The sequence below is a fragment of the Salmo salar genome, chromosome 16 (assembly GCF_965601325.2).
Source record: "Salmo salar chromosome 16, fSalSal1, whole genome shotgun sequence".
Lineage (NCBI taxonomy): Eukaryota > Metazoa > Chordata > Actinopteri > Salmoniformes > Salmonidae > Salmo > Salmo salar.
In genome coordinates, this window is record NC_138306.1 from 41,855,073 (window position 1) to 41,880,252 (window position 25,180).

The 25,180-nt window shown below is 40.8% G+C and overlaps 2 protein-coding genes across 2 annotated transcripts in view; one reads left to right on the forward strand and one right to left on the reverse strand.

Annotated features, from left to right (window-relative positions):
- The first annotated feature begins 4,319 nt into the window (after nt 1-4,319).
- Nucleotides 4,320-16,209, forward strand: LOC106573544 (lipoprotein lipase). Its single transcript, XM_082962717.1, has 8 exons — nt 4,320-4,728; nt 6,455-6,651; nt 6,773-6,952; nt 11,911-12,022; nt 12,167-12,400; nt 13,412-13,775; nt 14,026-14,244; nt 14,548-16,209. Exons 1-8 carry the CDS (start codon nt 4,632-4,634, stop codon nt 14,639-14,641), a joined length of 1,497 nt encoding a protein of 498 aa, XP_082818843.1. The 5' UTR covers nt 4,320-4,631; the 3' UTR covers nt 14,642-16,209.
- Nucleotides 16,210-25,180, reverse strand: part of si:ch1073-396h14.1 (disintegrin and metalloproteinase domain-containing protein 10) — a 71,023-nt gene continuing 62,052 nt past the window's right edge. Inside the window, exon 15 of the mRNA XM_014148673.3 lies at nt 16,210-24,647. Coding sequence (XP_014004148.1) covers nt 24,543-24,647 — 105 coding nt within the window. The 3' untranslated portion in view covers nt 16,210-24,542. The remainder of the gene's footprint in view (nt 24,648-25,180) is intronic.

The window sequence follows — 25,180 nt, forward strand, 5'->3', positions numbered from 1 at the left end:
CAGGTTTCGCACATTGCTTCTCATAACATGATGTTCCACTTTAGTTGTGCTCCTAAACCCCACATGGCCCACTTAACACATATCTGCTGTAGGAAACAGTCCCCTCAAGCAGACCTAATGTGGGCTGAGGTTCCCCTTGCATGTAAAAACGCCATAAAACCCTCTGCACTGTGATATATTGTAAAGGGAAAAAAACATGATCATATGTCCAATAGTTATGGCGTCATGTTATCATAAATCAATTGACAAAATAACTCAAACCCAGCTAGTACATTTGGTTCCTTGGAAGTTGTGGGAATGTATGTTTTTGGTTTCCATTGGCTGAATGAAGCCATATGTTTCCTGAATGGTGAAACTGAGTTTTTTAAACATTCTGAGAACAAAAGTGAAAATTTCACCTGTTCTAAGAACAATGGTTTTTAGGATGTAGGGAGATTCTAAAAACATTTTACTCTGGTTCCTTGACATTTTTCCTGTGAGGTTTTATTAACGCTCTGAGATTGAAGTTTTTTAATAACTTCCTTACAACTTTCACTGAATGTTTCAATAAGACTTTTAATAACCCTGCTAGCTTTTTTTGCGTTAACTTTTTTGAACTCCAAGCATAGATTGGAGATTAATTTCCTTAGGCATTAATCATGCAAAGACATTCACTTTTTATTGTGACACGGCATCAGTGACATTCAAACCTTCTGTTCTCTAGCCATGGAATTATCCCACTGCGCCACCAGGATGGAGCTAGTGTAACAGTTTAGCTTCCGTCCCTCTCCTCGCCCCTACCAGGAACCCTCTGCACACACCCACGAAGCATCGTTACCCATCGCGCCACAAAAGCCGCAGCCCTTGCAGAGCAAGGGGAACAACTACTTCAGGTCTCAGAGCGAGTGACGTCACCCGATTGAAATGCTATTAGCGCGCACCACCGCTAACTAACTAGCCATTTCACATTGGTTACACTCACCCCCCTTTTGACCTCCTCCTTTTCTGCAGCAACCAGTGATCCGGGTCACGGCACCAAAGTAACAGTTTAGCTTCCGTCCCTCTCCTCGACCCAACCTGGGCTTGAACCAGGGACCCTCTGCACACATCAACAACTGACACCCACAAAGCATCGTTACCCATCACGCCACAAAAGCCACGGCCCTTGCAAAGCAAAGGAAACAACTACTTCAGGTCTCAGAGTGAGTGACGTCACCCGATTGAAACGCTATTAGCGCGCACCACCACTAACTAACTAGCCATTTCACATCGGTTACACTAGTATGCCATGTTTTTTAATACATACAAAGCTGTCCATTTGAGTTTTTTCAAACACTCCCCCTTTCAAAGGAAGCAAGCTCTAATTAAGATCAGGTGTGGCCAATTAGTTGGCGCAGCCAACACACCTGAACACACTTAACAAGAAAGATGATAGAGTTTTGTTGACACTGACAACGGAACTTATATATTAAAGCAATAAGGCTTGGTGTGGTGTGGTATAGCTAAGGGCTATTCTTAGCACGACGCAACGAGGAGTGCCTGGATACAGCCCTTAGCCGTGGTATATTGGCAATATACCACAAGCTGGTTACTTACGTAATTAGAGCAGTAAAAATAAATGTTTTGTCATGCCCGTGGTATACGGCTTATACCACGGCTTTCAGCCAATCAGCATTCAGGGCTCGAACCAGCCAGTTTATAATTTTAAATAACATTCTTAGAACGTTCTCTGAGCGTTACTAAAGGTGTTGTTGTGGTTTTTATGGAACGTTTTCTTAACGTTCTTGGAACAATTTGAGAACTTTAAATAGAAATGTTGTAAAGGGTCATGCCACTCCTACGGGCTTCCATTTGTTTACAATTACCCTAGACCACATCCCTTCCCTCGACATCTATTTCCGCTCCCTTAATCACCTCTACTCTACCTTTTTCACTGTTTCCCGATATAAACTGCATGCTCCTTCCTACCTACCAGTTCAGATTATGCTTGGTGTTGCCCTATCCTTCATCTGTCCAGTGTGCGTGATATGATGAAGTAAGTTCCCCTGTGTTATTTTATTGTAGGAGAAATGTAAGTTAACTATATGTATTATGAGGCCTAAACTCATAGCATGTCCTTTATATCCATGCTATTGCTCCTTTATGTTATTCCTGGCAGTCTCCTTAGTTTATAGATGTTATCTGCACCATTTTGTTGTGTTCCTAATGTTTCCCTTTTGTATTTCCCTTCCAGACCACCACATCCAATCTATCTCCAAGGCCTTACAAGCCACAACTTGTAATACATCCTTCCCACCAGCTTTATAAAACCATCCAACCCCACCCCCACCCAGCAATCTCCTTATTTGCATTTTGACCGATGCACCATGGTGGCAGCAGAAGTTAGTCCACCAAAAGCCTAGTCCTTTTCTTCAAGAACCATGAGGAAATGTTATGCTGAAGTGCTGAAATTCCCACAGAACGTTTCGTTATGTTCTCTGAACTATTTGAGAACATTCCCAATGCAGGGGCGAAAATCTGATATCAACTTTGGGGGGGACAATTACATGAAATTTTCTCAAGAGCAATTCCTGAGGGGGACACCAAAAGTAGTCCTGTAACACATAGCCTACATTGTAATATGGTAAATGTATATTGAGGAACCAAAGAAATAAGGTGTTTGCCGTACTCCTAACTACCGGTACCCAAAACTACACAACTACTCACAACAGCAATACCATTGCCTTTAACAAATCTTAGTTCAGTCACCAGTTTAAGTTGAGAGTGGGGGTATCCATGGCATTTTCCAATTATGTTCCTATTTTACAAGTTTAAAAAAATGGAGAACCTTTCATAATGTTGCCAAACAAAGACTCAACAAACTTACCTGAGACTCCCTGTCTCTGCCAGTCTGTACCTGCATATCTGTCCCCAACTCTGCTGTCTGTGTGCCATCTGTTGCCTGCTCTGCCTAATGACATCATTGTGAAACATTTCCATTAGAATTTCATTTCTTTCTTATGAACATTTTATCAACTAGTCTTTGAGATATTAGGCTACTAGGGTTCTTACTTTGCGTTTTGGTGTACTGAAAAATACTCTGATGTCCGTCTTTTATTTTTCTGCCATTTTTCTACCTGGCTGGCTGGCTACACACACACACAGTGTGTAGGTTATTTACAGTAGGAGATGGGCTTCTATCATCTTATCTTTTATCATTCTATTTGGGCTTCGATCTAAAAGGTAGCTAGCAAATGTGAAACGGATTAAAATGACAAGAGTTGACAGCTGTATGAGTTCACCATTTACACAACATATGCTGCAACCTTTTGTAATTTTAATAGTTTGTTTCATATTGGCTGGCTTCCAACAATAGCTGAATGTGCAAAGCTAGTGAGCACCAATTCAGTTTCAGTGGTGTTTGCTATAATCTTTGCTACCCGGGTTAAATAAAATAAATAAATAAAAGTTCCCTTGCGACAATTTAGCTTTTGCAACGAGACCATTAAATATATTTAAGACAATGGTAGAAGAGAGTGTAGTTCTGTTCAGTTTGGACTTCCGTTTATCGCTAACCTTATCACAGGGACTTTGAAGCACTAACTTACATCATCTGCATGCTGATCTCGGAATAAATTGACGATAGCAAAGATTCCATCTTTGACGAGGCCACATAAATGGAATAGGTACTAGCTAGCTTAATAGTTAATATTTGCGCGCTAGCTCTGCATATTCAGCTAGTGTGAGTGCGCGATTGACTGGATTAACCTCAAGTCAGTTACGTTCATTGAGTGCCTTTCAGACAGTGGCTACAACCCCTCTGTTACCTTGCCAGTGGATCAAACCATTGTGAGGAAAAGGGTGGGGGGGTCGCAATCTTTTGAAACTTAAAAACGCGCTATTAAGTGTCTATAATCAGCACAATTGCTTTCATTGCGTATTATTAATATTATTTAAATTACATAGTTATGTTTCAGTGATATATTGGGGGGGACAAATCATATTTTTCCCAGGATGGGGGGGGTCGTGTCCCCCCGTCCCCCCCGGGATTTCCGCCGCTGTCCCAATGTCAAATCAGTTAAGGAACATTACACAAATCTAACTGTTTGAACTTTTAGGAAAGGTTCTGTCAAAGCAATGAAATACCAATATTATTTTCTTTGGTCAAGTTAAATGTGAGTGTTCCCCAAGCCAAGCAACTATCCTGCACCATTCCCAGAAAGTTGTATTGGGAAGCGTTAAATGAACAATTTATTTTCAGGCATGAAACTTCCCTCATGAAGTCAAGACAAGGCCATTTGTAGCTATGGGCAACAGCAAATTCAGTCTAGTCAGATCTGAGTTAACATTTGCGTGTGCTATTTCACATAGTAAATAACATTCGCTTTAATAAAATTATTAACTTCATTGCCAGTTATCAATGTCTTACATTATACCCTCATTCCCCTCCCGGGGTAAAAGTAACCAATAGGTTTGCGACAGAGGGAGAGGTCCTATTTAGGAACCGGGTACTCCAATGTGGTTCAGATAGCAATACTACGCGCTACAGAACGCACGGGATCTCTTCTAACCGGTGGGAAATTGTCACGGTTTTACATTCGATTACATTTTTTAGGGTCTGTGATTGCAAATTTGACATTTCCCCAAAATAAGAATTATTAGGTTGAAAAGAAATGAAAGGGTTGCAAGTGCAATGTCTTTACTTTCTTGTGTTAAATTCATTATTTTATGTCTCGTCTTTGGAAGAGGACCTCTCCGTTCATACCCTTGGTGAGTAGCTAAGAGCGTCTGCTAAATGACGTAAATGTAATGTAAATGTAGCTAATCCATGAAATTACTGTTGAGAATTACTATTCTCCATTTGTGATCTGATTAGAAAACATTGCATTTGTGCCGCTAAAATGACATTATCTGAAGAATCGAACTTTTCAGATTATTATAAATGTAATTGACAGCCTTTAGATACTGTCACTTAAATGATGAGGCTGTATCTAATTTCTGGGACTTTGTGATGACGTAGACTAAATTGTTAGTATATATGACCTCAAGTATTCGACTGAACGCCCATTCATTCATGCGCTATTTGAGTAAGGTTACTATAATTAGGGATTGAAAAAAATCCTAATGTTGATGTATATTGGACATAAAAGTAGACAAAATATAATGAACAAAAACAAAAACGCAACATGTGTTGGTCCCATGTTTCATGAGCTGAAATAAAAGATCCTCAGAAATGTTCCATACACAAGAATATTATTTCTCTCATTTTGTGCAAAAATGTATTTTAATCCCTGTTAGTGACCATTTTCTCCTTTGCCAAGATAATCCATCCACCTGACAGGTGTGGCATATCAAGAAACTGATTAAACAGCATGATCGTTACACAGGTGCACCTTGTGCTGGGGACAAAAGGCCACTCTAAAACATGCAGTTTTGTCACACAACACAATGCCACAGATGTCTCAAGTTTTGAGGGAAAGTGCAATTGGCATGCTGACTGCAGGGATGTCCACCAGAGCTGTTGAGTTGAATGTTCATTTTTCTACCATAAGCTGCCTCCAACGTCGTTTTAGAGAATTTGGCAGTAAGTCCAACCGGCCTCACAACCGAAGACCACGTCTAACCACACCAGCCCAGGACCTCCACATCCGGCTTCTTCAGCTGCGGGATCGTCTGAGATCAGCCACCCTGACAGTTGATGAGTGTTTCTGTCTGAAATAAAGCCCTTTTGTGGGGAAAAACTAATTCTGATTGGCTGGGTCTGGCTCCCCAGTGGGTGGGCCTATGGCCACCCATGGCTGCGCCCCTGCCAGTCATGTGAAATCCATAGATTAGGGCCTAATGAATTTATTTCAATTGACGGATTTCCTTAAATGAACTGTAACTCACTGAGATCGTTGTAATTGTTGCATGTTGCATTTATATTTTTGTTCAGTATAGATAGGCTACAGAAACTCAAAAGTTTTATACAAAACTTCATGTAGGTCTTCTGCAATGGTGAAGTAAGACATAGATGTAGTCAGATTGCATATGAATACACAGGCTATGGTTTATTTATTATTCAAAATATAACGCTTTGTGTCTGCTTTAACCGTCATGGAATGCAACCATTCATTGCAGTGCAGTAGCTTAGTGATTACCTATAGCCTTGGCCAAGGAGTCCGCTGACCCACTGTGAACGCAGCTACTTTTATACCCTGTGCGATTTGTCAGAGCTAGAGGAACAAAGCTGGGAAAAGCTGTGGTTTCTATGGGGTCTGTCTGACCGACTGAACCCTAGTAGCCCCCCTGGTACTGAGGGGCCTGTGCAGTCAGGCATCCCCACCACCACCAGTGTGATTTAAGATTAGAAATAGCAGCATGGATCAAAACATTTTATAATCCATAGGCCTAAGGCTACTTTCTATTGTCTTGCATTCTGCCTGTCTGGTTTATGGTCCAATTAATATACAAATATTTCTAAAGCCAATGTGTTGCGTTCACATTCCTCTCTTAGATAATTTAATGGACAACTTCAAGGACTTGTTTCAAAACAACGATGCCACTCCTCATGCCTATACCAAATTCTCTTTCCGGAAGCCTTTGATGCCGGAAGATGACATTTGTTACATCATCCCCGGCAACCCAGAGTCTCTCAAAGAATGCACTTTCAACAGCACCTCTAAAACTTTCCTTGTGATCCATGGCTGGACGGTAAGCCCCTCCAACCTGTAGCAGCATGTCTGTGACATTAAGTCCTTCACAACTATTGCACAAGGGTTTGGATTCCCCGTCACTAACAAAAAACATTTGTGCTTTCTCTCTGCTGCAACAGGTGAGCGGCTTGTTTGAGAGCTGGGTGGCCAAACTGGTGTCAGCGCTGTATGAGAGAGAGCAGGATGCCAATGTGATCGTGGTGGACTGGCTGTACACAGCCCAGAACCAGTATCCTGTAGCCGCCCAGAACACCAAGATGGTGGGACAAGAGATCGCTCACTTCATTGACTGGCTGGAGGTTTGTACGATGACTCAACTTCCAAGTCACTGCACTGTTTTTCAGAGAAAGTATAAATAACATGTTATAAACATAGGTAACAAAGTACAAAGATTTACTGTAAATTGTTTCTATTAGGGAGGTGACAAATGGAAACATCTTTTTAACTTTTAAACTGCATTTTTTTGTATTGGTTTTCCATTTAAAACGATTAATATAAAACATTAAATTCCATGTTAATTCACAATGCAGAATAATGGTCCTATTAAGTATGTACAGTGGCTTGCAAAAGCATTCACCCCCCTTGGCATTTTTCCTATTTTGTTGCCTTACAACCTGGAATTAAAATACATTTTTGGGGGTTTGTATCATTTGATTTACATAACATGCCTACCACTTTGAAGATGCAAAATATTTTTTCTTGTGAAACAAACAAGAAATAATACAAAAAACTGAAAACTTGAGCATAACATAACTTTTCACCCCCCCAAAGTATATACTTTGTAGAGCCACCCTTTGCAGCAGATACAGCTGCAAGTCTCTTGGGGTATGTCTTTATAAGCTTGGCACATCTAGCCACTGGGATTTTTGCCCATTCTTCAAGGCTAAACTGTTCCAGCTCCTTCAAGTTGGATGGGCTCTGCTGGTGTACAGCAATCTTTAAGTCATACCATAGATTCTCAATTTGATTGAGGTCTGGGCTTTGACTAGGCCATTCCAAGACATTTAAATGTTCCCCTTAAACCACTCGAGTGTTGCTTTAGCAGTATGCTTAGGGTCATTGTCCTGCTGGAAGGTGAACCTCCGTCCCAGTCTCAAATCTCTGGAAGACTGAAACAGGTTTCCCTCAATAATTTCCCTGTATTTAGCGCCATCCATCATTCCTTCAATTCTGACCAGTTTCCCAGTCCCTGCTGATGGAAAAACATCCCTACAGCATGATGCTGCCACCACCATGCTTCACTGTGGGGATGGCGTTCTCAGGGTGATGAGAGGTGTTGATTTTGCGCTATACATTTTCCTTGATGGCCAAAAAGCTCAATTTTAGTCTCATCTGACCAGAGTACCTTCTTCCATATGTTTTGGCGAACAGCAAACGTGTTTGCTTATTTTTTTCTTTAAGCAATGGCTTTTTTCTGGCCACTCTTCCATAAAGCCCAGCTCTGTGGAGTGTACGGCTTAAAGTGGTCCTATGGACAGATACTCCAATCTCCGCTGTGGAGCTTTGCAGCTCCTTCAAAGTTATCTTTGGTCTCTTTGTTGCCTCTCTGATTAATGCCCTCCTTGCCTGGTCCGGGAGTTTTGGTGGGCGGCCATCTCTTGGCAGGTTTGTTGTGGTGCCATATTCTTTCAATTTTTTTAATAATGGATTTAATGGTGCTCTGTGGAATGTTCAACAATTCAGATATTATTTTAGAACCCAACCCTGATCTGTACTTCTCCACAACTTTGTCCCTGACCTGTTTGGAGAGCTCCTTGGTCTTCATGGTGCCACTTGCTTGGTGGTGCCCCTCGCTTAGTGGTGTTGCAGACTCCTTTCAGAACAGGTGTATATATACTGAGATCATGTGACACTTAGATTGCACACAGGTGGATTTTTTAAAACTAATTGTGTGACTTCTGAAGGTAATTGGTTGCACCAGATCTTATTTAAGGGCTTCATAGCAAAGGGGGTGAATACATATACACGCACTACTTTTCAGTTGTTGTTTTAAAAAAAATCTTTAAACTTCACGTCACCAACTTTCATTTCACATCACCTATTTTGTGTATGTCCATTACATGAAATCCAATTAAAAATCAATTTAAATTATAGGTTGTAATGCAACAAAATAGGAAAAACACCAAAGGGGATGAATACATTTGCAAGGCACTGTATGACCGCTAGGGCCGGGAAATGAAGTTCTATCTATGGCAACCCTTAAGGGTAGCTAGATGTGGTTTCTTTATACTAAATGTAAGTTGCGATATTTCATTAACTTTAAAGTACTTTTTTTTTTTAGGAAAGCGTGATCTGCGCCCAGGCGGCAGGCTAGGATTGACAGTTTTTTGTTGCGTAGTGATGGAAGTTAGTCCCACTTCAGAAGCAGCAATACTTTACAGCAGTAGCGGTACATGGGTAAAATCACTGGGGAATCCAAGCCCCCCCCCCCCCCCCCCCCCCCAAAAAAAAAACATATTACAACCTATGTGTTGTGACAATTGCGTTGTATGCTCTATAACCCGTTAGTTCATATGCCTTGACATCGTGATATATAGGCCCAAGGCCGAGACAATAAGACACAGTGGCAGAATAAATTCAACCACACATTTGTTTCATACCAAACCGGAGAGCAACATCTGTCCTGTGAAGTCCACAAAACATATTGCATGTTAAATAAAGGTTCCTTTAAAAAAATGTTTAAATACATGTAAATGTAACAAACAGTTACATGACCTACAGCATGGTCAAGCAAGGTAACGTTTCTGACATTTTCGGACTACTAAACAGCTATTCATTTAGAACCACGTTACCGCGTTACCGAGCATTACCGCAAGTCGCAAAGAAGACAGGAGCTGCCTCCACTATTCCAGGACCATTTCAACATCATCTAATCACCTATGCTTAGTCTAATACAGTGACAACTAAAAGATACCAAAAACGTTTTAGTCCAATCAACGTAAGCTAAATATGAGGCTGTCCATGGTACTGATGTGTTTGTGCGTGCAAGTGGGAAAAAAAACATGTTGACTCACCCTACTTGTAGAGAAACGCCAATGCCATCCTCTTTCATGTTGCCTAAACGGTCTATGACTCTGTCTTACAGTACATGCTTTTAGTTTTTGTTGTCCTTGGCTACCTGGCTAAAATACTTGATTGTTAGCCTAACTTCCTTTCATGGGCAACCAGGCCAACTAGTTAACATTAGCATAATACAACTTCTATCTTCTCACAATGTATGAATTTATGGTTGGATCACAATCACAGTAATAATCATTGGCCAGTATGGAGAATTAAGTAAAACCACAAGTCCAAATCCCTATCTCATCCATTGCTAATTTAGGAAAGGGACGATTTTAGCTAGTCACCGGAGGACAACAACACAACGAGATGCAACAATTCCATTTTTTTTTCTGTCAATAATGACGTTTGGCCTGTGACGGGATTGGTCTGAAGCCAAATCCAAACTGGCTTCCCTTTACACTTTTTTTTGGTGCGCCAGGACCATTCACAGCTGAGCTCACTTAGTTTAGCTCAACGCTGATTGGCTATTATTTTATATATTTTTTAATGAAGGGAGGCCAAATGCTTGCTGGTTTCTCTTGCATTCAATGGTATAGGCGGCAACATTGTCATACTCTTTCTGACCAAACAGCATCAGGCTATACATACTGAGACAGAAGGGCACTGTTTAGTTCGCTCGGATGCTTTCTCTGGTGAGATACTTGCAAATTGAAAGACATTTATGAAACACTGAGAGACAAAATAAATAGTTTGGTTTTTATTTGTTTCTTGGTCAAAACATTTTTGGAGGGGGAAGCCTGGCCTCCCTTGGCATACATGAATACACGCCACCCATGTTGCCTCTAAGCTGTGCATGCGTGCAGTAGCCCCGAGACTGCCGCGCAGAAAATCAGCCCGCAGAGAGAAACAAGCTGCCCTGCTCGCTGGGTAGGCAAACTGTTGCCATTTTGAAACATTTAATGCGTCTGAAGGTACAAACTCTGCCTTCTCGGTGGGCCTAGAGAGCAAATCAAGTGCTCTATAGGCCTACCTCTGGCCAATCGGATGGCTCAGGTTACCGTGTCTACAGTAACATAGCAGACATAAAAGAAAGCTACAGCAAAGTTGATACTGTGAGATTTCAACACGTCACATCCTGGTCTGAAGGCCAAGTGGATTAACAGGTTAATGTCAAGCCCTCTTTTTTTGTCTCATGGAATGTAGGCATACATTGAACACCACACTTTGGCTGTTACTGTAGGCTAAATGATATAACAGCTATTTCCATGTTAAAATGTTATGGGATGCATTTTCTCCATTGTTTTTGATGGTAGGCCACTCTGGTAGGCCTACATTATGAGCAAATAGCCACAGTAGCCTACATGGCCACTGTTAAAACTGTAACTTAAAGGGGATATAGCCTCAATTTTCACAGTAAATGCACACTGGAAGTTGCACAGAATATTCAGAATGTTCAAGTTTGCGCTCAGCAGACCTGAAATTTGCTCAGTGCTGGAATTTATTTTTGAGGGAACATTGCACGCCACTTACAGACAAGTAAAACGCCTTTCATGTCTCCAGAGAAGGTTTTGTGTTGGCGTTTAAAAAGCCGTGGTTTGGCCTACCCTAACATAAACAAACATGCCGTAGCCGAAGCGCTTTCAAGGGGCCACACACCATTATATCTGAAAAGGGTCATTGATACAGGCTATACCAGTAGCCTATTGTAATTTCCTATTATGAGACAAAAACAACCCCACCCGCTCAGCAACGAAGAGGAGCTTACCCCATGCTCACAAGACTGGCCCGAAGATAGCTCTGTATCCTGGCGACATCAGTCCCATGAATAGCCTAAGCATGGATATTATACATACAACAGACCGAAGACTGAACACACACTCTTGTCATTAGCAAAGAGTAAGAGCAGGCAGGCAGAACTGTGGCCATATGTCTTACTAATCTGCATCTCGCAATGTCTTAATTGTCTTGCATGCCTTGCAAATTCACCTAAGTAGCCTAAAGTTCACCTCTTCCTGTCTGGTTTTATTTCAATTCCGCAACTTTCCCCCAGGCCTTTTATAGCCATATAGTTTAGTTAGGCTACAACACGGAAGATAATGTTTTGTGATAACTGCACTGTGATTTAAATTGTGGGTTAGAGATTTTTCTTAACATTAAGGATCCCAACTTTGTTTAAATGTTTTAACTTTTAAATGTTCACACTCCTAGTTTCTATGGCAATGAACTTGACACGTTACTCCAATGTGTTTTATAGGAGGCAACCAACATCCCTCTTGAAAACCTCCACCTTATTGGCTACAGTCTGGGTGCTCATGTGGCAGGATTCGCTGGGAGTCACGCCTCTAATAAAGTGGGCAGAATAACTGGTAAATATAATGTCTTATAGAGAAACAAAGACCAGATAATAGCACTGTTGCTAATCATTAGTTGCTTCTTTGGCCTGCAAGAACTTTCCTTCATAGGGCTTTGGCTTGTTCCACTACTTAATGATTGGCCCCTTCTCTTTACAGGTCTTGACCCAGCCGGTCCAGACTTTGAGGGAGAGCATGCTCACCACCGCCTGTCCCCAGATGATGCTCACTTTGTGGACGTTCTTCACACCTTCACACAGGGCTCTCTGGGCTTCAGCATCGGCATCCAGCAGCCTGTGGGTCATGTGGACATATACCCCAATGGAGGCAGTTTCCAGCCAGGCTGCAATCTGCAAAGCACCCTAGAGAATATTTCCAAATATGGTCTCTTTGGTGAGAATCACATCTAGATATTTTTGTGTGTCACTATAAAATTGGTGACATGTTAGACATACACTTAGTGCACAAAATATTAAGGACACCTTCCCAATATTGAGTTGTAGCCCCCCTTTTGCCCTCAGAACAGCCTCAATTGGGGTTGATGCACAAGGGAAACTGTTGAGCGTGAGACCCAGCAGCGTTGCAGTTCTTGACACAAACCTGGCATCCATTACCATACCCCATTCAAAGACACTTACATCTTTTGTCTTGTCCATTCACTCTGAATGGCACATATACACAATCCACGTCTCAAGGCTTAATAATCATTCTTTAACCTGTCCCCTCTACACTGATTTGAAGTGGATTTAACAAGTGACATCAATAAGGGATCACAGTTTTCACCTGGATTCACCTGGTCAGTCTATGTCATGGAAAGAGCAGGTGTCCTTAATGTTCTGTATACTCAGTGTATATAACAACATTCGCAATCACTTTCCACACAATGACTGTTGTCAATTTGGGTACTGATGAATCATTGGCTAAGGCAGACATGTAATTGTCCACTTGTAATTTATTTGAAGATGGCAGGGCTTGTGAACAATAGGGTGGTGACGTCAGTACAACAATATAACAGAAGTTGCAGTAACTTTGCAGCTAGTCACTTATCTGTCTTTACGACTAACATTGTAGCTATCAGCCTGACAAAGGCACATTCATTACTGTTAAAAGAGAGGCCCCAAACATCACAGCTAGAGAGAATCCCTTCAGAAGGTCACCAGCAACATAACTCTTATTGTAGGGCCCCAGATAAAGGTTGATATTACTATCTATAATGGTAATGCATTTACATTTTAGTCATTTAGCAGACGCTCTTATCCAGAGCTACTTACAGTAGTGAATGCATACATTTCATGCATATTTTTTTTTTATGTTAAGGAAGGAAACTTTCTCCTTCAATTTAGAATCTCAACTCTGGTTTTTGAACATGGACCAGTAATACAACTATACCCTTTATGTTCACAGCCATCACTGACATTCCCAGATGTTCCCATGAGCGTTCCATTCACCTGTTCATCGACTCCCTGGTCAATGAGCAGGAGGCCAGCATGGCATATCGCTGCGGGAGCAACGATATGTTCGACCGCGGAATGTGCCTCAGCTGCCGCAAGAACCACTGTAACACCGTGGGCTACAACATCAGAAAGATTCGCATGACACGCAGCATCAAGATGTACACCAAGACCAAAGACTCCATGCCGTTCAGAGTCTATCATTACCAGCTGAAGATCCTATTCTCCAGCAAGGTGGATAGGTCTGAGATGGAGCCTTCACTGACAGTCTCTCTGATTGGAACCAAAGGAGAGGTTGAAGACCTCAAGCTGACAGTGTGAGTACCTGCTCCAACAGGCAGTTCAATCCTAAACCATACAACAAAGCACATGCTATATCAACATAAGACACCTGACACCATTTATCACGTTTATAATGACATAAGTCTTTATGTTATGTAGCTCAAGTTTTCGTGCTACTGTATTCTATGATTAGACATGACACCTTCACTCAGAGGTAAATTAGTTGTTCTTCTGAAGTGAGGTGACATTAATCTGTTGAGCATCTATGCTCTTTCTCATTGGCAGAAAGGAGAAGATAACAACCAATAAGACCCATTCCTTCCTGTTGGTAGCGGAGAAAGACATAGGTGACCTCCTGATGGTAAAGTTCAAGTGGCAGGAGTCTACTAACTGGTCAGCCTCATCCATGCTCAAAATGGTGTCATCTTGGTGGTCAGGTGACTCTGCGGATTCTGAAGTGGAGGTTCACAAAATACGCATCAGAGTCGGGGAGACGCAGAAAAAGTGAGTTTTGAGAGGCCTAATTTATTTTAAAATCATGAAATGAAGACAATTGTCATCCATAAAATCATCATAAATATGGACTGTATGATGTAGAAATGGACTGTATGATGTATTCTGTATGATGAATATGATGCAAAATGCATTATATCGGCTGTATTTCTGTAATTTGAAAGTTGACATTTAAAACATTTTTGGCACTATACCAACAATGGGCTAATAGTTTTTGGGTGGAATCTTCCTTAAAAAATGTTGAAGTAGTTGACTTGACCTTTAATATTCTATTCTTGTTTGACCCTTTTCCAGGATGGTGTTCTGCATTGAAGGTCCTCATGCCCTCAGCTTACAACAGGAAGTGACATTTGTAAAATGCAAAATTAATGGAAAAAAACAAACATAAAAAAGTGATTAATTTTTTATTTTTTTTAACAGCTATTTTTTTTCTTCCTGCAATACTTTTTTCCTGCATTATTGCCAGTCAGGGATCCATTGACAAAAATCACAGAGTTAACCTCAGGAACCGCTAATATTGAATGTATGGAGCAACGGACGATTGACCTCCTTCCACTGCCGAAGCACTTAGAAAAATAATTTATACAGCTGTAAATGATTTTGTCGTTCAAACTATACAAATACATTTCCACCTTGTATATAGTGTACAGAAATGTGTTATTACAAATGTGTGAATATTTGTATTTATTTATTTTTTAAGCACTGCTTTTGTGCCACATCAACTACGATGTGGTGCTAAAGGAGAGTGAATGCCATCGTCTTTGCTGATTTTCTGGCAACCCTAAAGAGATGGTTCTTATACAAAGTCGTTGGTGCCTCTGACTGACGGCGACCCATAGACAGAATGATAAGAGGCCTCGAGGTACCTGCAGTTAAAACCTCATGTGTTGCCTATGTTATGCTTAAACTGACAGAGCATTCACCATTGTCGTCCTCAATACTATGTGATTGTAGGATCGGACTCAGTGTGCCTTAAAATAACTTATTGTCAATGAACTTGTCTTAACCTACTGCATGTATTTGTTGATACTGTTTTTTTTCATAGTTAGTTGTATCTTTTACATGGTCTTTGAGACAGTAATATTGTGTGGTCTGAAATGCAAATTATTCCCGATAACTTTGTGAATATAGTCAAGCACTTGAGCAATAATGCATTGACTGCTGTTTTTATACAAGTAAATTCATTTGAGACCAGCAATAGTCCAGCATTTGCAGCCGAATACACTACATACCAGTGGGATAACCGTTATTACAATGTTATGCAATATTATACCTTTAAAAAAATACATAATAATTACAACGATTTATACAGAACACTTACCTCTGTTTCATTGCAAGTGCTTATGTGATGTATTTTAACTGACATATCCATGGTTGCTGCTGAACTATAACCCAAATAATGTTAATTTAGCTGTGGATGCCATTTTATAACTGTGAACAGGTAGCCTCTCTGAAATAAGTCAATGAGTGGTTCTTGTAAAGTGAGTCGACATCAACAATAGAAACATGATAGCCTTCCTCAGTAGACTGCACAGTTTACTTTGCATCATAGTTTAAGTTACAGGTAATAATTGGCTGGTAATGAGGATATTACAAACAATGTTATTGTGATCATATCTAAATGTCAGACTATTTTCAACAGCACTGAGTAGACTAATTATGATATATTTTGAGATCGGTATTGTAAATCATTGTGACTCATTTAATTTCTGCCTGTTCTATTGAGCCTGTATAAAGGGGGAGATGAAACACTTTTGCACTGAAAACTGAGAAAAGGTTACTAAAGCGGTTACTTGCTAAGTGCACCATGTGTAAATACCATGTTGACATATACTTCTATGGTACAGAATATTACTATATATTTTTTTACCCTCTTTTACCTCTGAAAGTATATCTGTTTATACCTGTAAATACTGTATGCGACTATATACATATTTTAATAAATTGGAACTGCTATTTTGAAGTAGAATGAGTGCTTTAATGGAAAGATAGTTGTAAACATTAACATTTTTCCAGGATCATCCTTAGAAATACTATAAAGTATAAACACATTCACACATCCAAGCAGAGTTAAACAGACAATATCATTCAATAATACACAATCTACATTCAATTTCAGAACATATAACAAAGCTTCCAGTGACTTCCCGCTCCTTAATCTTATTCAAGTAAGGGGTAGCAGGTAGCCTAGTGGTTAAGAGCGTTGGGCCAGTAACCGAAGGTCTCTGTTTCAAAATCCCCCAAGCCAACTAGGTGAGAAATCTGCCAATGTGCCCTTGACCAAGGCACTTAACCCTAATTGCTCCTGTAAGTCACTCTGGATAAGAGCGTCTGCTAAAATGTAAAAAGGGGTAGTCGCATCTTTTTACTGGAACTTTCAACAATAGAAACATCGCCTATCCAATGTTCAAAAGGGGGCTTTTGACGATATACAGATTAAAACCAACCATTTCCGGTGGATTGACTATGGAACCCTGTTTAAATTATCCTCCTTTTTAAATGAAAAACTTTTTCAGAGTTGGTTAAAATTCCAATTTCATCCTAAAGAAGAGGCAGTACAAATATTACAGCAAATAATGTCCCTAAACTCTAAATCATAAAATGTATGTTTAACTTAAGGTTGAGAGGTTTGACAACTATGCTGCATAAAATGTAATATTTTTTATGTTCCAGAACTATAGCATCGGGTTTATGAACTGGTATACATAACAACAACTGACGCATCAATCCATGCTTCTCAATTTAAACTATTTTATAAAATTCTTGACACAAAAAGAAAGCTCAATATATGGGGCATTGAACAGTCAGCCTTGAGCAGACTCTGCCACAAGGAAACAGAATCAATAGATCATCTATTTTGGTACTGTCCTTCTGTGGTTTGCTTTTGGAGTTAGGTCCAGAAGAGGTTGTAAGTCATAATATCTGTGTTCAGATAGATATACAAACAGTACTGTTAGGAGATCTGAAAAACCATGATCAATCAATGGGAAATATGATTATACTCTTAGGTAAAGTGTTTATTTTTAGAGCAATCTTGGTAGAAATGGTACAAATAGAGGCTCAAGACCCTCATAAGACATCACAGTAAAATAGAAGGATGTATTGCAAAAGGAAATAGTAAAATGGTATTGTACTGGGAAAGATGGTGTCACGCACTGATCTGTTTCACCTGTCCTTGTGATTGTCTCCACCCCCTCCAGGTGTCGCTTATTTTCTCCAGTGTATTTATCCCTGTGTTTCCTGTCTCTCTGTGTCAGTTCATCTTGTATGTTTCCAAGTCAACCAGCGGTTTTCCCTTTCTCCTGCAATTTGCATTTTCCTTTTTCTAGTCCTCCCGGTGTTGACCCTTGCCTGTTTCTGGAATTTGTACCCGGCTGCATGACCATTCTGCCTGCCTTGACCACGAGCCTGTCTGCCACTCTGTACCTCCTGGACTCTGATCTGGTTTTGACCTTTTTGCCTGTCCACGACCATTCTCTTGCCTACCCCTTTGGATTAATAAACATTGTAAGACTCCAACCATCTGCCTCCTGTGTCTGCATTTGGGTCTCGCCTTGTGCCCTGATAGATGGGTTAGTCTGGGGACATCGGAATCAAGTAAGATCAGGAAATAAACGATATACAGTCACAAGTTTACATACACCTTATCCAAATACATTTAAACTCCGTTTTTCACAAATCCTGACATTTAATCCAAGTAAAAATTCCCTGTCTTAGGTCAGTTTGGATCACCACTTTATTTTAAGAATGTGAAATGTCAGAATAATATTAGAGAGAATGATTTATTTCAGCTTTTATCTTTTTCTTAACATTCCCAGGGGGGTCAGAAGTTTACATACACTCAATTAATATTTGGTAGCATTGCCTTTAAATTGTTTAACTTGGGTCAAACGTTACGGGTAGCCTTCCAAAAACTTCACACAATAAGTTGGGTGAATTTCGGCCCATTCCTCCTGACAGAGCTGGTGTAACTGAGTCAGGTTTGTAGGCCTCCTTGCATGCACATTCTTTTTCAGTTTTTCTGCCCACAAAATGTCTATGGGATTGAGGTCAGGGCGTTGTGATGGCCACTCCAATACCTTGACTTTGTTGTCCTTAAACCATTTTGCCACAACTTTGGAAATATCCTTGGGTTCATTGTCCATTTGGAAGACCCATTTGCGACCAAGCTTTAACTTCCTGACAGATGTCTTAAGATGTTGCTTCAATATATCCACATAATTTTCCTCCCTCATGATGACATCTATTTTGTGAAGTGCACCAGTCCCTCCTGCAGAAAAGCACCCCCACAACATGACTCTGCCACCACCGCGCTTCACGGTTGGGTGTTCTTCGGCTTGCAAGTATCCCCCTTTTTCCTCCAAACATAAAGATGGTCATTATGGCCAAACAGTTCTATTTTTGTTTCATCAGACCAAAGGACATTTCTCCAGAAAGTACGATCTTTGTCCCCATGTGCAGTTGCAAACCGTAGTCTGGCTTTTTTATGGCGGTTTTGGAGCAGTGGCTTCTTCCTTGCTGAGCGGCCATTCGGGTTATGTCGATATGGGACTTGTTTTACTGTGGATATAGCTACTTTTTTACCTATTTCCTCCAGCATCTTCACAAGGTCCTTTGCTGTTGTTCTGGGATTGATTTGCACTTTTCGTACTAAAGTACGTTAATCTCTAGGAGACAGAAAGTGTTTCCTTCCTGAGCGGTATGACAGTTGCGTGGTCCCATGGTGTTTATACTTGCATACTATTGTTTGTACAGATGAACGTGGTACCATCAGGCATTTGGAAATTGCTCCCAAGGATGAACCAGACTTGTGGAGGTCTACATTTTCTTTTCTGAGGTCTTGGCTGATCTCCTTTGATTTTCCCATGATGTCAAGCAAAGAGGCACTGAGTTTGAAGGTAGGCCTTGAAATACATCCACAGGTACACCTCCAATTGACTCAAATGATGTCAATTAGCCTATCAGAAGCTTCTAAAGCCATGACATAATTTTCTGGAATATTCCAAGCTGTTTAAAGGCACAGTCAACTTAGTGTATGTAAACTTCTGACCGACAAGAATTGTGAAACAGTGAATTATAAGTGAAATAATCTGTCTGTAAACAATTGTTGGAAAAATTACTTAGATGTAAGTTCATGTCCTAACCGACATGCCAAAACTATAGTTTGTTAACAAGAAATTTGTGGAGTGGTTGAAAAACGAGTTTTAATGACTCCAACCTAAGTGTATGTAAACTTCAGACTTCAACTGTATATACACAACCATTCAAAAGTTTGGCGTCACACAGAATTGTCCTTGTTTTTGAAAGAAAAGCTATTTTTTCCCCATTAAAATAACATAAAATTGATCAGAAATACAGTGTAGACATTGTTAATGTTGTAAATTACTATTGTTGCTGGAAACAGCAGATTTTTTATGTAATATCTACATAGGCGTACAGAGGCCCAATATCAGCAACCTCTCTCCTGTGTTCCAATGGCACGTTGTGTTATCTAATCCAAGTTGATCATTTCAAAAGTCTAATTGATCATTAGAAAACCCTTTTGCAATTATGTTAGCACAGCTGAAAATTGTGGAGCTGATTATAGAAACAGTAAAACTGGCCTTCTTTAGACTAGTTGAGTGTCTGAAGCATCAGCATTTTAGTGTTCGATTACAGGCTCAAAATGGCCAGAAACAAAGAACTTTCTTCTGAAACTCGTCAGTCTATTCTTGTTCTGAGAAATGAAGGCCATTCCATGCGAGAAATTGCCAATAAACTGAAGATCTCGTACAACGCTGTGTACTACTCCCACAGTTGACAGTGCATGTCAGAGCAAAAACCAAGCCATGAGGTCGAAGGAATTGTCGGTAGAGCTCCGAGACAGGATTGTGGTGAGGCACAGATCTGGGGAAGGGTACCAAAAAATGTCTGCAGCATTGAAGGTCCCCAAGAACCCAGTGGCCTCCATCATTCTTAAATGGAAGAAGTTTGGAACCACCAAGACTCTTCCTAGAGCTGGCCGCCAGGCCAAACTGAGCAATCAGGGGAGAAGGGCCTTGGTCATGGAGTTGACCAAGAACCTGATGGTCACTCTGACAGAGCTCCAGAGTTCCTCTGTGGAGATGGGAGAACCTTCCAAAAGGACAACCATCTCTGCAGCACTCCACCAATCAGGGCTTTATGGTATAGTGGCCAGATTGAAGCCACTCCTCAGTAAAATGCACATCACCGCCCTATTGGAGTTTGCCAAAACGCACCTAAACACTCTCCGACCATTAGAAACAAGATTCTCTGGTCTGATATAACCAAGATTTAACTCTTTGGCCTGAGTGCCAAGCATCACATCCAGAGGAAACCTGGCACCATCCCTATGCTGAAGCATGGTGGTGGCAGTAGCATCATGCTGTGGGGATGTTTTTCAGCAGCAGGGACTGGGAGACTAGTCAGGATCGAGGGAAAGATGAACGGAGCAAAGTACAGAGAGATCCTTGATGAAAACCTGCTCCAGAGAGCTCATGACCTCAGACTGGAGGTCACCTTCAAATAGGACAACGACCCTAAGCATACAGCCACGACAACGCAGGACTGGCTTCGGAACAAGTCTCTGAATGTCCTTGAGTGGCCCGCCAGAGCCCAGACTTGAACCCGTTCGAACATCTCTGGAGAGACCTGAAAATAGCTGTGCATCTCTGGAGAGACCTGAAAATAGCAACCTGACACAGCTTGAGGGGATCTGCAGAGAAGAATGGGAGAAACTCCCCAAATACAGGTATCTTGTAGCATCATACCCAAGAATACTCTATGCTGTAATCACTGCCACAGGTGCTTCAACAAAGTACTGAATAAAGGGTCTGAATACTTATGTAAATGTGATATTTCAGTTTTACATTTTTTATAAATGAGCAAAAATTGCTTTGTCATTATGGGGTATTGTGTGTAGATTGATGAGGAAAAAAACAATTTAATCAATTTTAGAATAAGGCTGTAACCTAACAAAATGTGGAATAAGTCAAGTGGTCTGAATACTTTCTGAAGACACTGTATATAAAGGGTTTAGAAATGATGCAAGTAATGTTATAACACCCATTGTGTTTTTGATACAAGTTATAATACTTCTTCTGCACCCAAATAAACCTGACTGATTCCATTGTGTTCCTGAGTTTCTGACCCCATTCCATTAGGCTAACCAGGTCAGGGTGACCCCATTATCTTACATCAGAAAGCCCACTGATTGCGCCTGTACTGATCAACTGGTTGAAGGATAATCTCCTGTGGGCAGATTCTACTGTAGACGTAGAGAATCTGCCAGGACTGAATGGGATGTGTGAGATCCCAGTAGCATGAGTTCCGGTTTGGGGTGTTTCGTCAAATACTGCAAATACTGCATTCAAACTAACCGTTTTTTTTTACTGCAGTAATTTTGCAGTGTGACTGCAGTTTCAACTGCAGTACAGTACTGGTTCGATTCCAGGCTGTATCAAATCTGGCCATGATTGGGAGTCCCATAGGGTGGTGCACAATTGGCCCAGCATCGTCTGGGTTTGGCTGGGGTAGGCCGTAATTGTAAATAAGAATTTGTTCTTAACTGACTTGCCTAGTTAAAATAAATCTAAATCCTCTTAAGGATCCGCCCCTTTTTTAAAATTTTCGCCTAAAATGACATACCCAAATCTAACTTCCTGTAGCTCAGGCCCTGAAGCAAGGATATGCATATTCTTGGTACCACTTGAAAGGAAACACTTTGACGTTTGTGGAAATTTGAAAGGAATGTAGGAGAATATAACACAATAGATCTGGTAAAAGGTAATACAAAGAAAAAAACAACCGTTCTTTTGTATTTTTTTGTACTATTATCTTTGAAATGCAAGAGAAAGGCCATCATGTATTATTCCAGCCCAGGTGCAATTTAGATATTGGCCGCTAGATGGCAGCAGTGGATGTGCAACGTTTTAGACTGATCCAATGAACCATTGTATTTCTGTTCAAAATATTGTATCAAGATTGCCCAAATGTGCCTAATTTGTTTTTTAATAACTTTTCATGTTCAAAATTGTGCACTCTCCTCAAACAATAGCATGTTATTATTTCACTGTAATAGCTACTGTAAATTGGACAGTGCAGTTAGATTAACAAGAAATTAAGTGTAACTGATGTGAAATGGCTAGTTAGTTAGCAGTGGTGCGCGCTAATAGCGTTTCAATCCGGTGACATCACTCGCTCTGAGACCTGAAGTAGTTGTTCCCCTTGCTCTGCAAGGGCCGCGGCTTTTGTGGCGCGATGGGTAACGAGTCTTCGTGGATGTCAGTTGTTTATGTGTGCAAGAGGGCCCCTGGTTCGAGCCCAGGTAGGGGCGAGGAGAGGGACAGAAGCTAGACTGTTACATAAGCTTTCTGCCAATATCAGATATGTCTATGTTCTGGGAAGTTTTCTTGTTAATTACAACCTCAACCTCATGCTAATCGCATTAGCATACGTTAGCTCAACTGTCCCGTGGAAGGGACACCGATCCCGAAGACATTTAAAGGTTAAATAAAAAATAAATAGGTATGTAGGTTGTATGATTCTGCTGGCTCTGGACTCCATAGAAGTGACATTACATCTCTACTTGATATATTGGCTGCTAACATGAATGACTTTCAACAAAAAAATGCAGGTGTAAAAGTTAGTTTATAAAAATAAAAAAATGAAAAGGCATTGCTGTTTAGGGCTGTAATGACAGACTACATTTACCCAGCCATTGTGCATGTGTGTTCGCGTGTGCACAGGTGTATGTGCATGCGAGTGAGGCCGCAAGCTTTGAACCACTGCTTTTTGGGGGTTTGCGGGTCAAAACGTTTGAGAACCACTGAGCTATCGAACAGATTGCTGATTTTCTGTACAGCTATAGGATCAGGTGCAGTGCAAATGTCAATTGGAAGGGAGAGAGGATTGCCATAAATAAATATCTAGCTCCCACAACATTTTGGTGATCAAGAATATTAATTGTTTACTTTGCAAACTCAGTAATGGGTCATCAAGCAACAATTACTAGCATAGGCCTACTTGTCTTTTGGTATGTCAAAATTGCTTGAAATGTATCATTTACTTATGAAGCTTGCATTTTAAAATCAATTATTACATAATCAAAATATGTTGTATACAAAATAATGAAAAGTGCAGTCTGGTAGCCTCATTAAATAGAAAAAGTTGAACAAGTCATTGCATGTATAGATTATTTATTTACTGACTTGAGACTTGACTTGAAAAAACGTGTGACTCTACTCGACTTGACTTGCTTTTAGAATGCATGACTTGGACTTGACTCGAGACTCAACCTGTTCGACTTGGGACTCGAATTGAGACTTGAATGATAGTGTACTGATCCCACCTCCGATGTCCTCCAACCTATCAGAGTTCTTGCATTATGGCTATCCAACACTGCAACTCTTCAAAGTCAAGGTAAGCTTTCGGTTTTATAGATGTATTGCTACCTGGGCCCGCCATGGTAACTGCTAAACTGCTTGCTGTACACTGTACTGTGTAATTGTACACATGGCTTGGATTGTGGGTTTACTAACACGTTAGTTATAGTTTGATGACTATAAAGTTAATATGGTGACAACGATGTAGGCTGTGTAGCGGTTAGTGGTTACGGTATGAAGGTTTGGCTTGGAGAGGTTTTTGTGCCTAATCACGGACAGCTGTTGAGTTATAAACTGAAGTCCACAAGTGAAGGAAAAAGGTGAGAGAAGGAGAGCGCATAGATGCGAGAATTAATTATACAACGATCAAAGTGATGATGCTGTATGTGGCTGCTATGAAAGTGAGCTATGTGTGCAGGTGATCAGGGGAGTATTCATTCCGCCGGTTCTGTTGTAAAACGTTTCTTAAACGGAAGCAAACAGAACGAAATGGGGAGGGACATACCTGAATTTGTCCAATAGAAACTATAGTTTTAGTTGCAAAACTGAACGTTTTCTAACTGCTTGGACTAATGATTACACTCCAGATCAGATAGATGCAGGCAAGAGTGTGCAAGGCGGAATTGAATGTGAATGTGATTACTCCAATTTGTCTCAAGACCTGTGCACCTACGTTATAAACGTTCATTTTTAGGCTAGGTTGTAGCAACCTCATGATGGGTATAGGGCCAATTCGAGTACCATGTAGTAGCCTAAACCTATCGATGTTACATTGAGCTGGGTGAAGGGAATATGAATGGCAGTCATCCAACATGCTGTAATCGAAAAAAGGCCATGCTCATAAAAGAAATTGTCGCTCTCCCTAATCTTGAATGGCACCAACTGCCACTGTTGGAGCTACAGTGGTTACTCTGGGTCACCCATGTCCAGGGTACGTCCACACAGGCACACGGTGCTGACCATCACGGCAGACAGAGTCATGATGGCCAAGAGAATGGCCCACCAGTGAGTCTGCAGACGACAAGAGCACAACAAGTCAAACACTCACCCACTGTAGTTCCAATCTGCTATTGTCAGCTGTTAAATAGTCAAAACACCACTGCAATTTACTTTAATTCACATTGACTTGAGGTGATGTGTTCTTTTCTTCAAGAAGCCATTTGTTACAGGATGTTAGTCAGCTAGCATTCCTTATGTGTCACACTCATTTGGATGGAACCAATGGGCATGCAGTAGCCGATTCATCTGTTGTACGGAAACACTACTATTGCAATATCACAGCCTAATAACCTTTAGCTGGCATGGCTCCCAAGCCAATTGTGTGAGTGGTAAATCTAAGCACTAGTAGGTGTCACCATCTCGCTAACTCAACATGACGCACCTGAACAGATCTTTTAAATCCCTGTGGGCATTCCTGATTCGCTGCGCGTTCTAGCGAGACCAAAGCTCAAAGCCAACTGAGGCTGGAACATCTGAACGACGAACATCAGAAGAGGAAGCTTTCTACAGTCGTGGACAAAAGTTTTGAGAATGACACAAATATT

Excerpts from the sequence above, each read along its gene's own strand:
- LOC106573544 (XM_082962717.1), top strand. The coding sequence starts at position 4,632 with ATGAAAGGGTTGCAAGTGCAATGTCTTTACTTTCTTGTGTTAAATTCA. Across the intron at positions 6,652-6,772 it reads TTGTGATCCATGGCTGGACG|GTGAGCGGCTTGTTTGAGAG; the intron begins GTAAGCCCCTCC and ends CTGCTGCAACAG. Across the intron at positions 14,245-14,547 it reads GTCGGGGAGACGCAGAAAAA|GATGGTGTTCTGCATTGAAG; the intron begins GTGAGTTTTGAG and ends ACCCTTTTCCAG.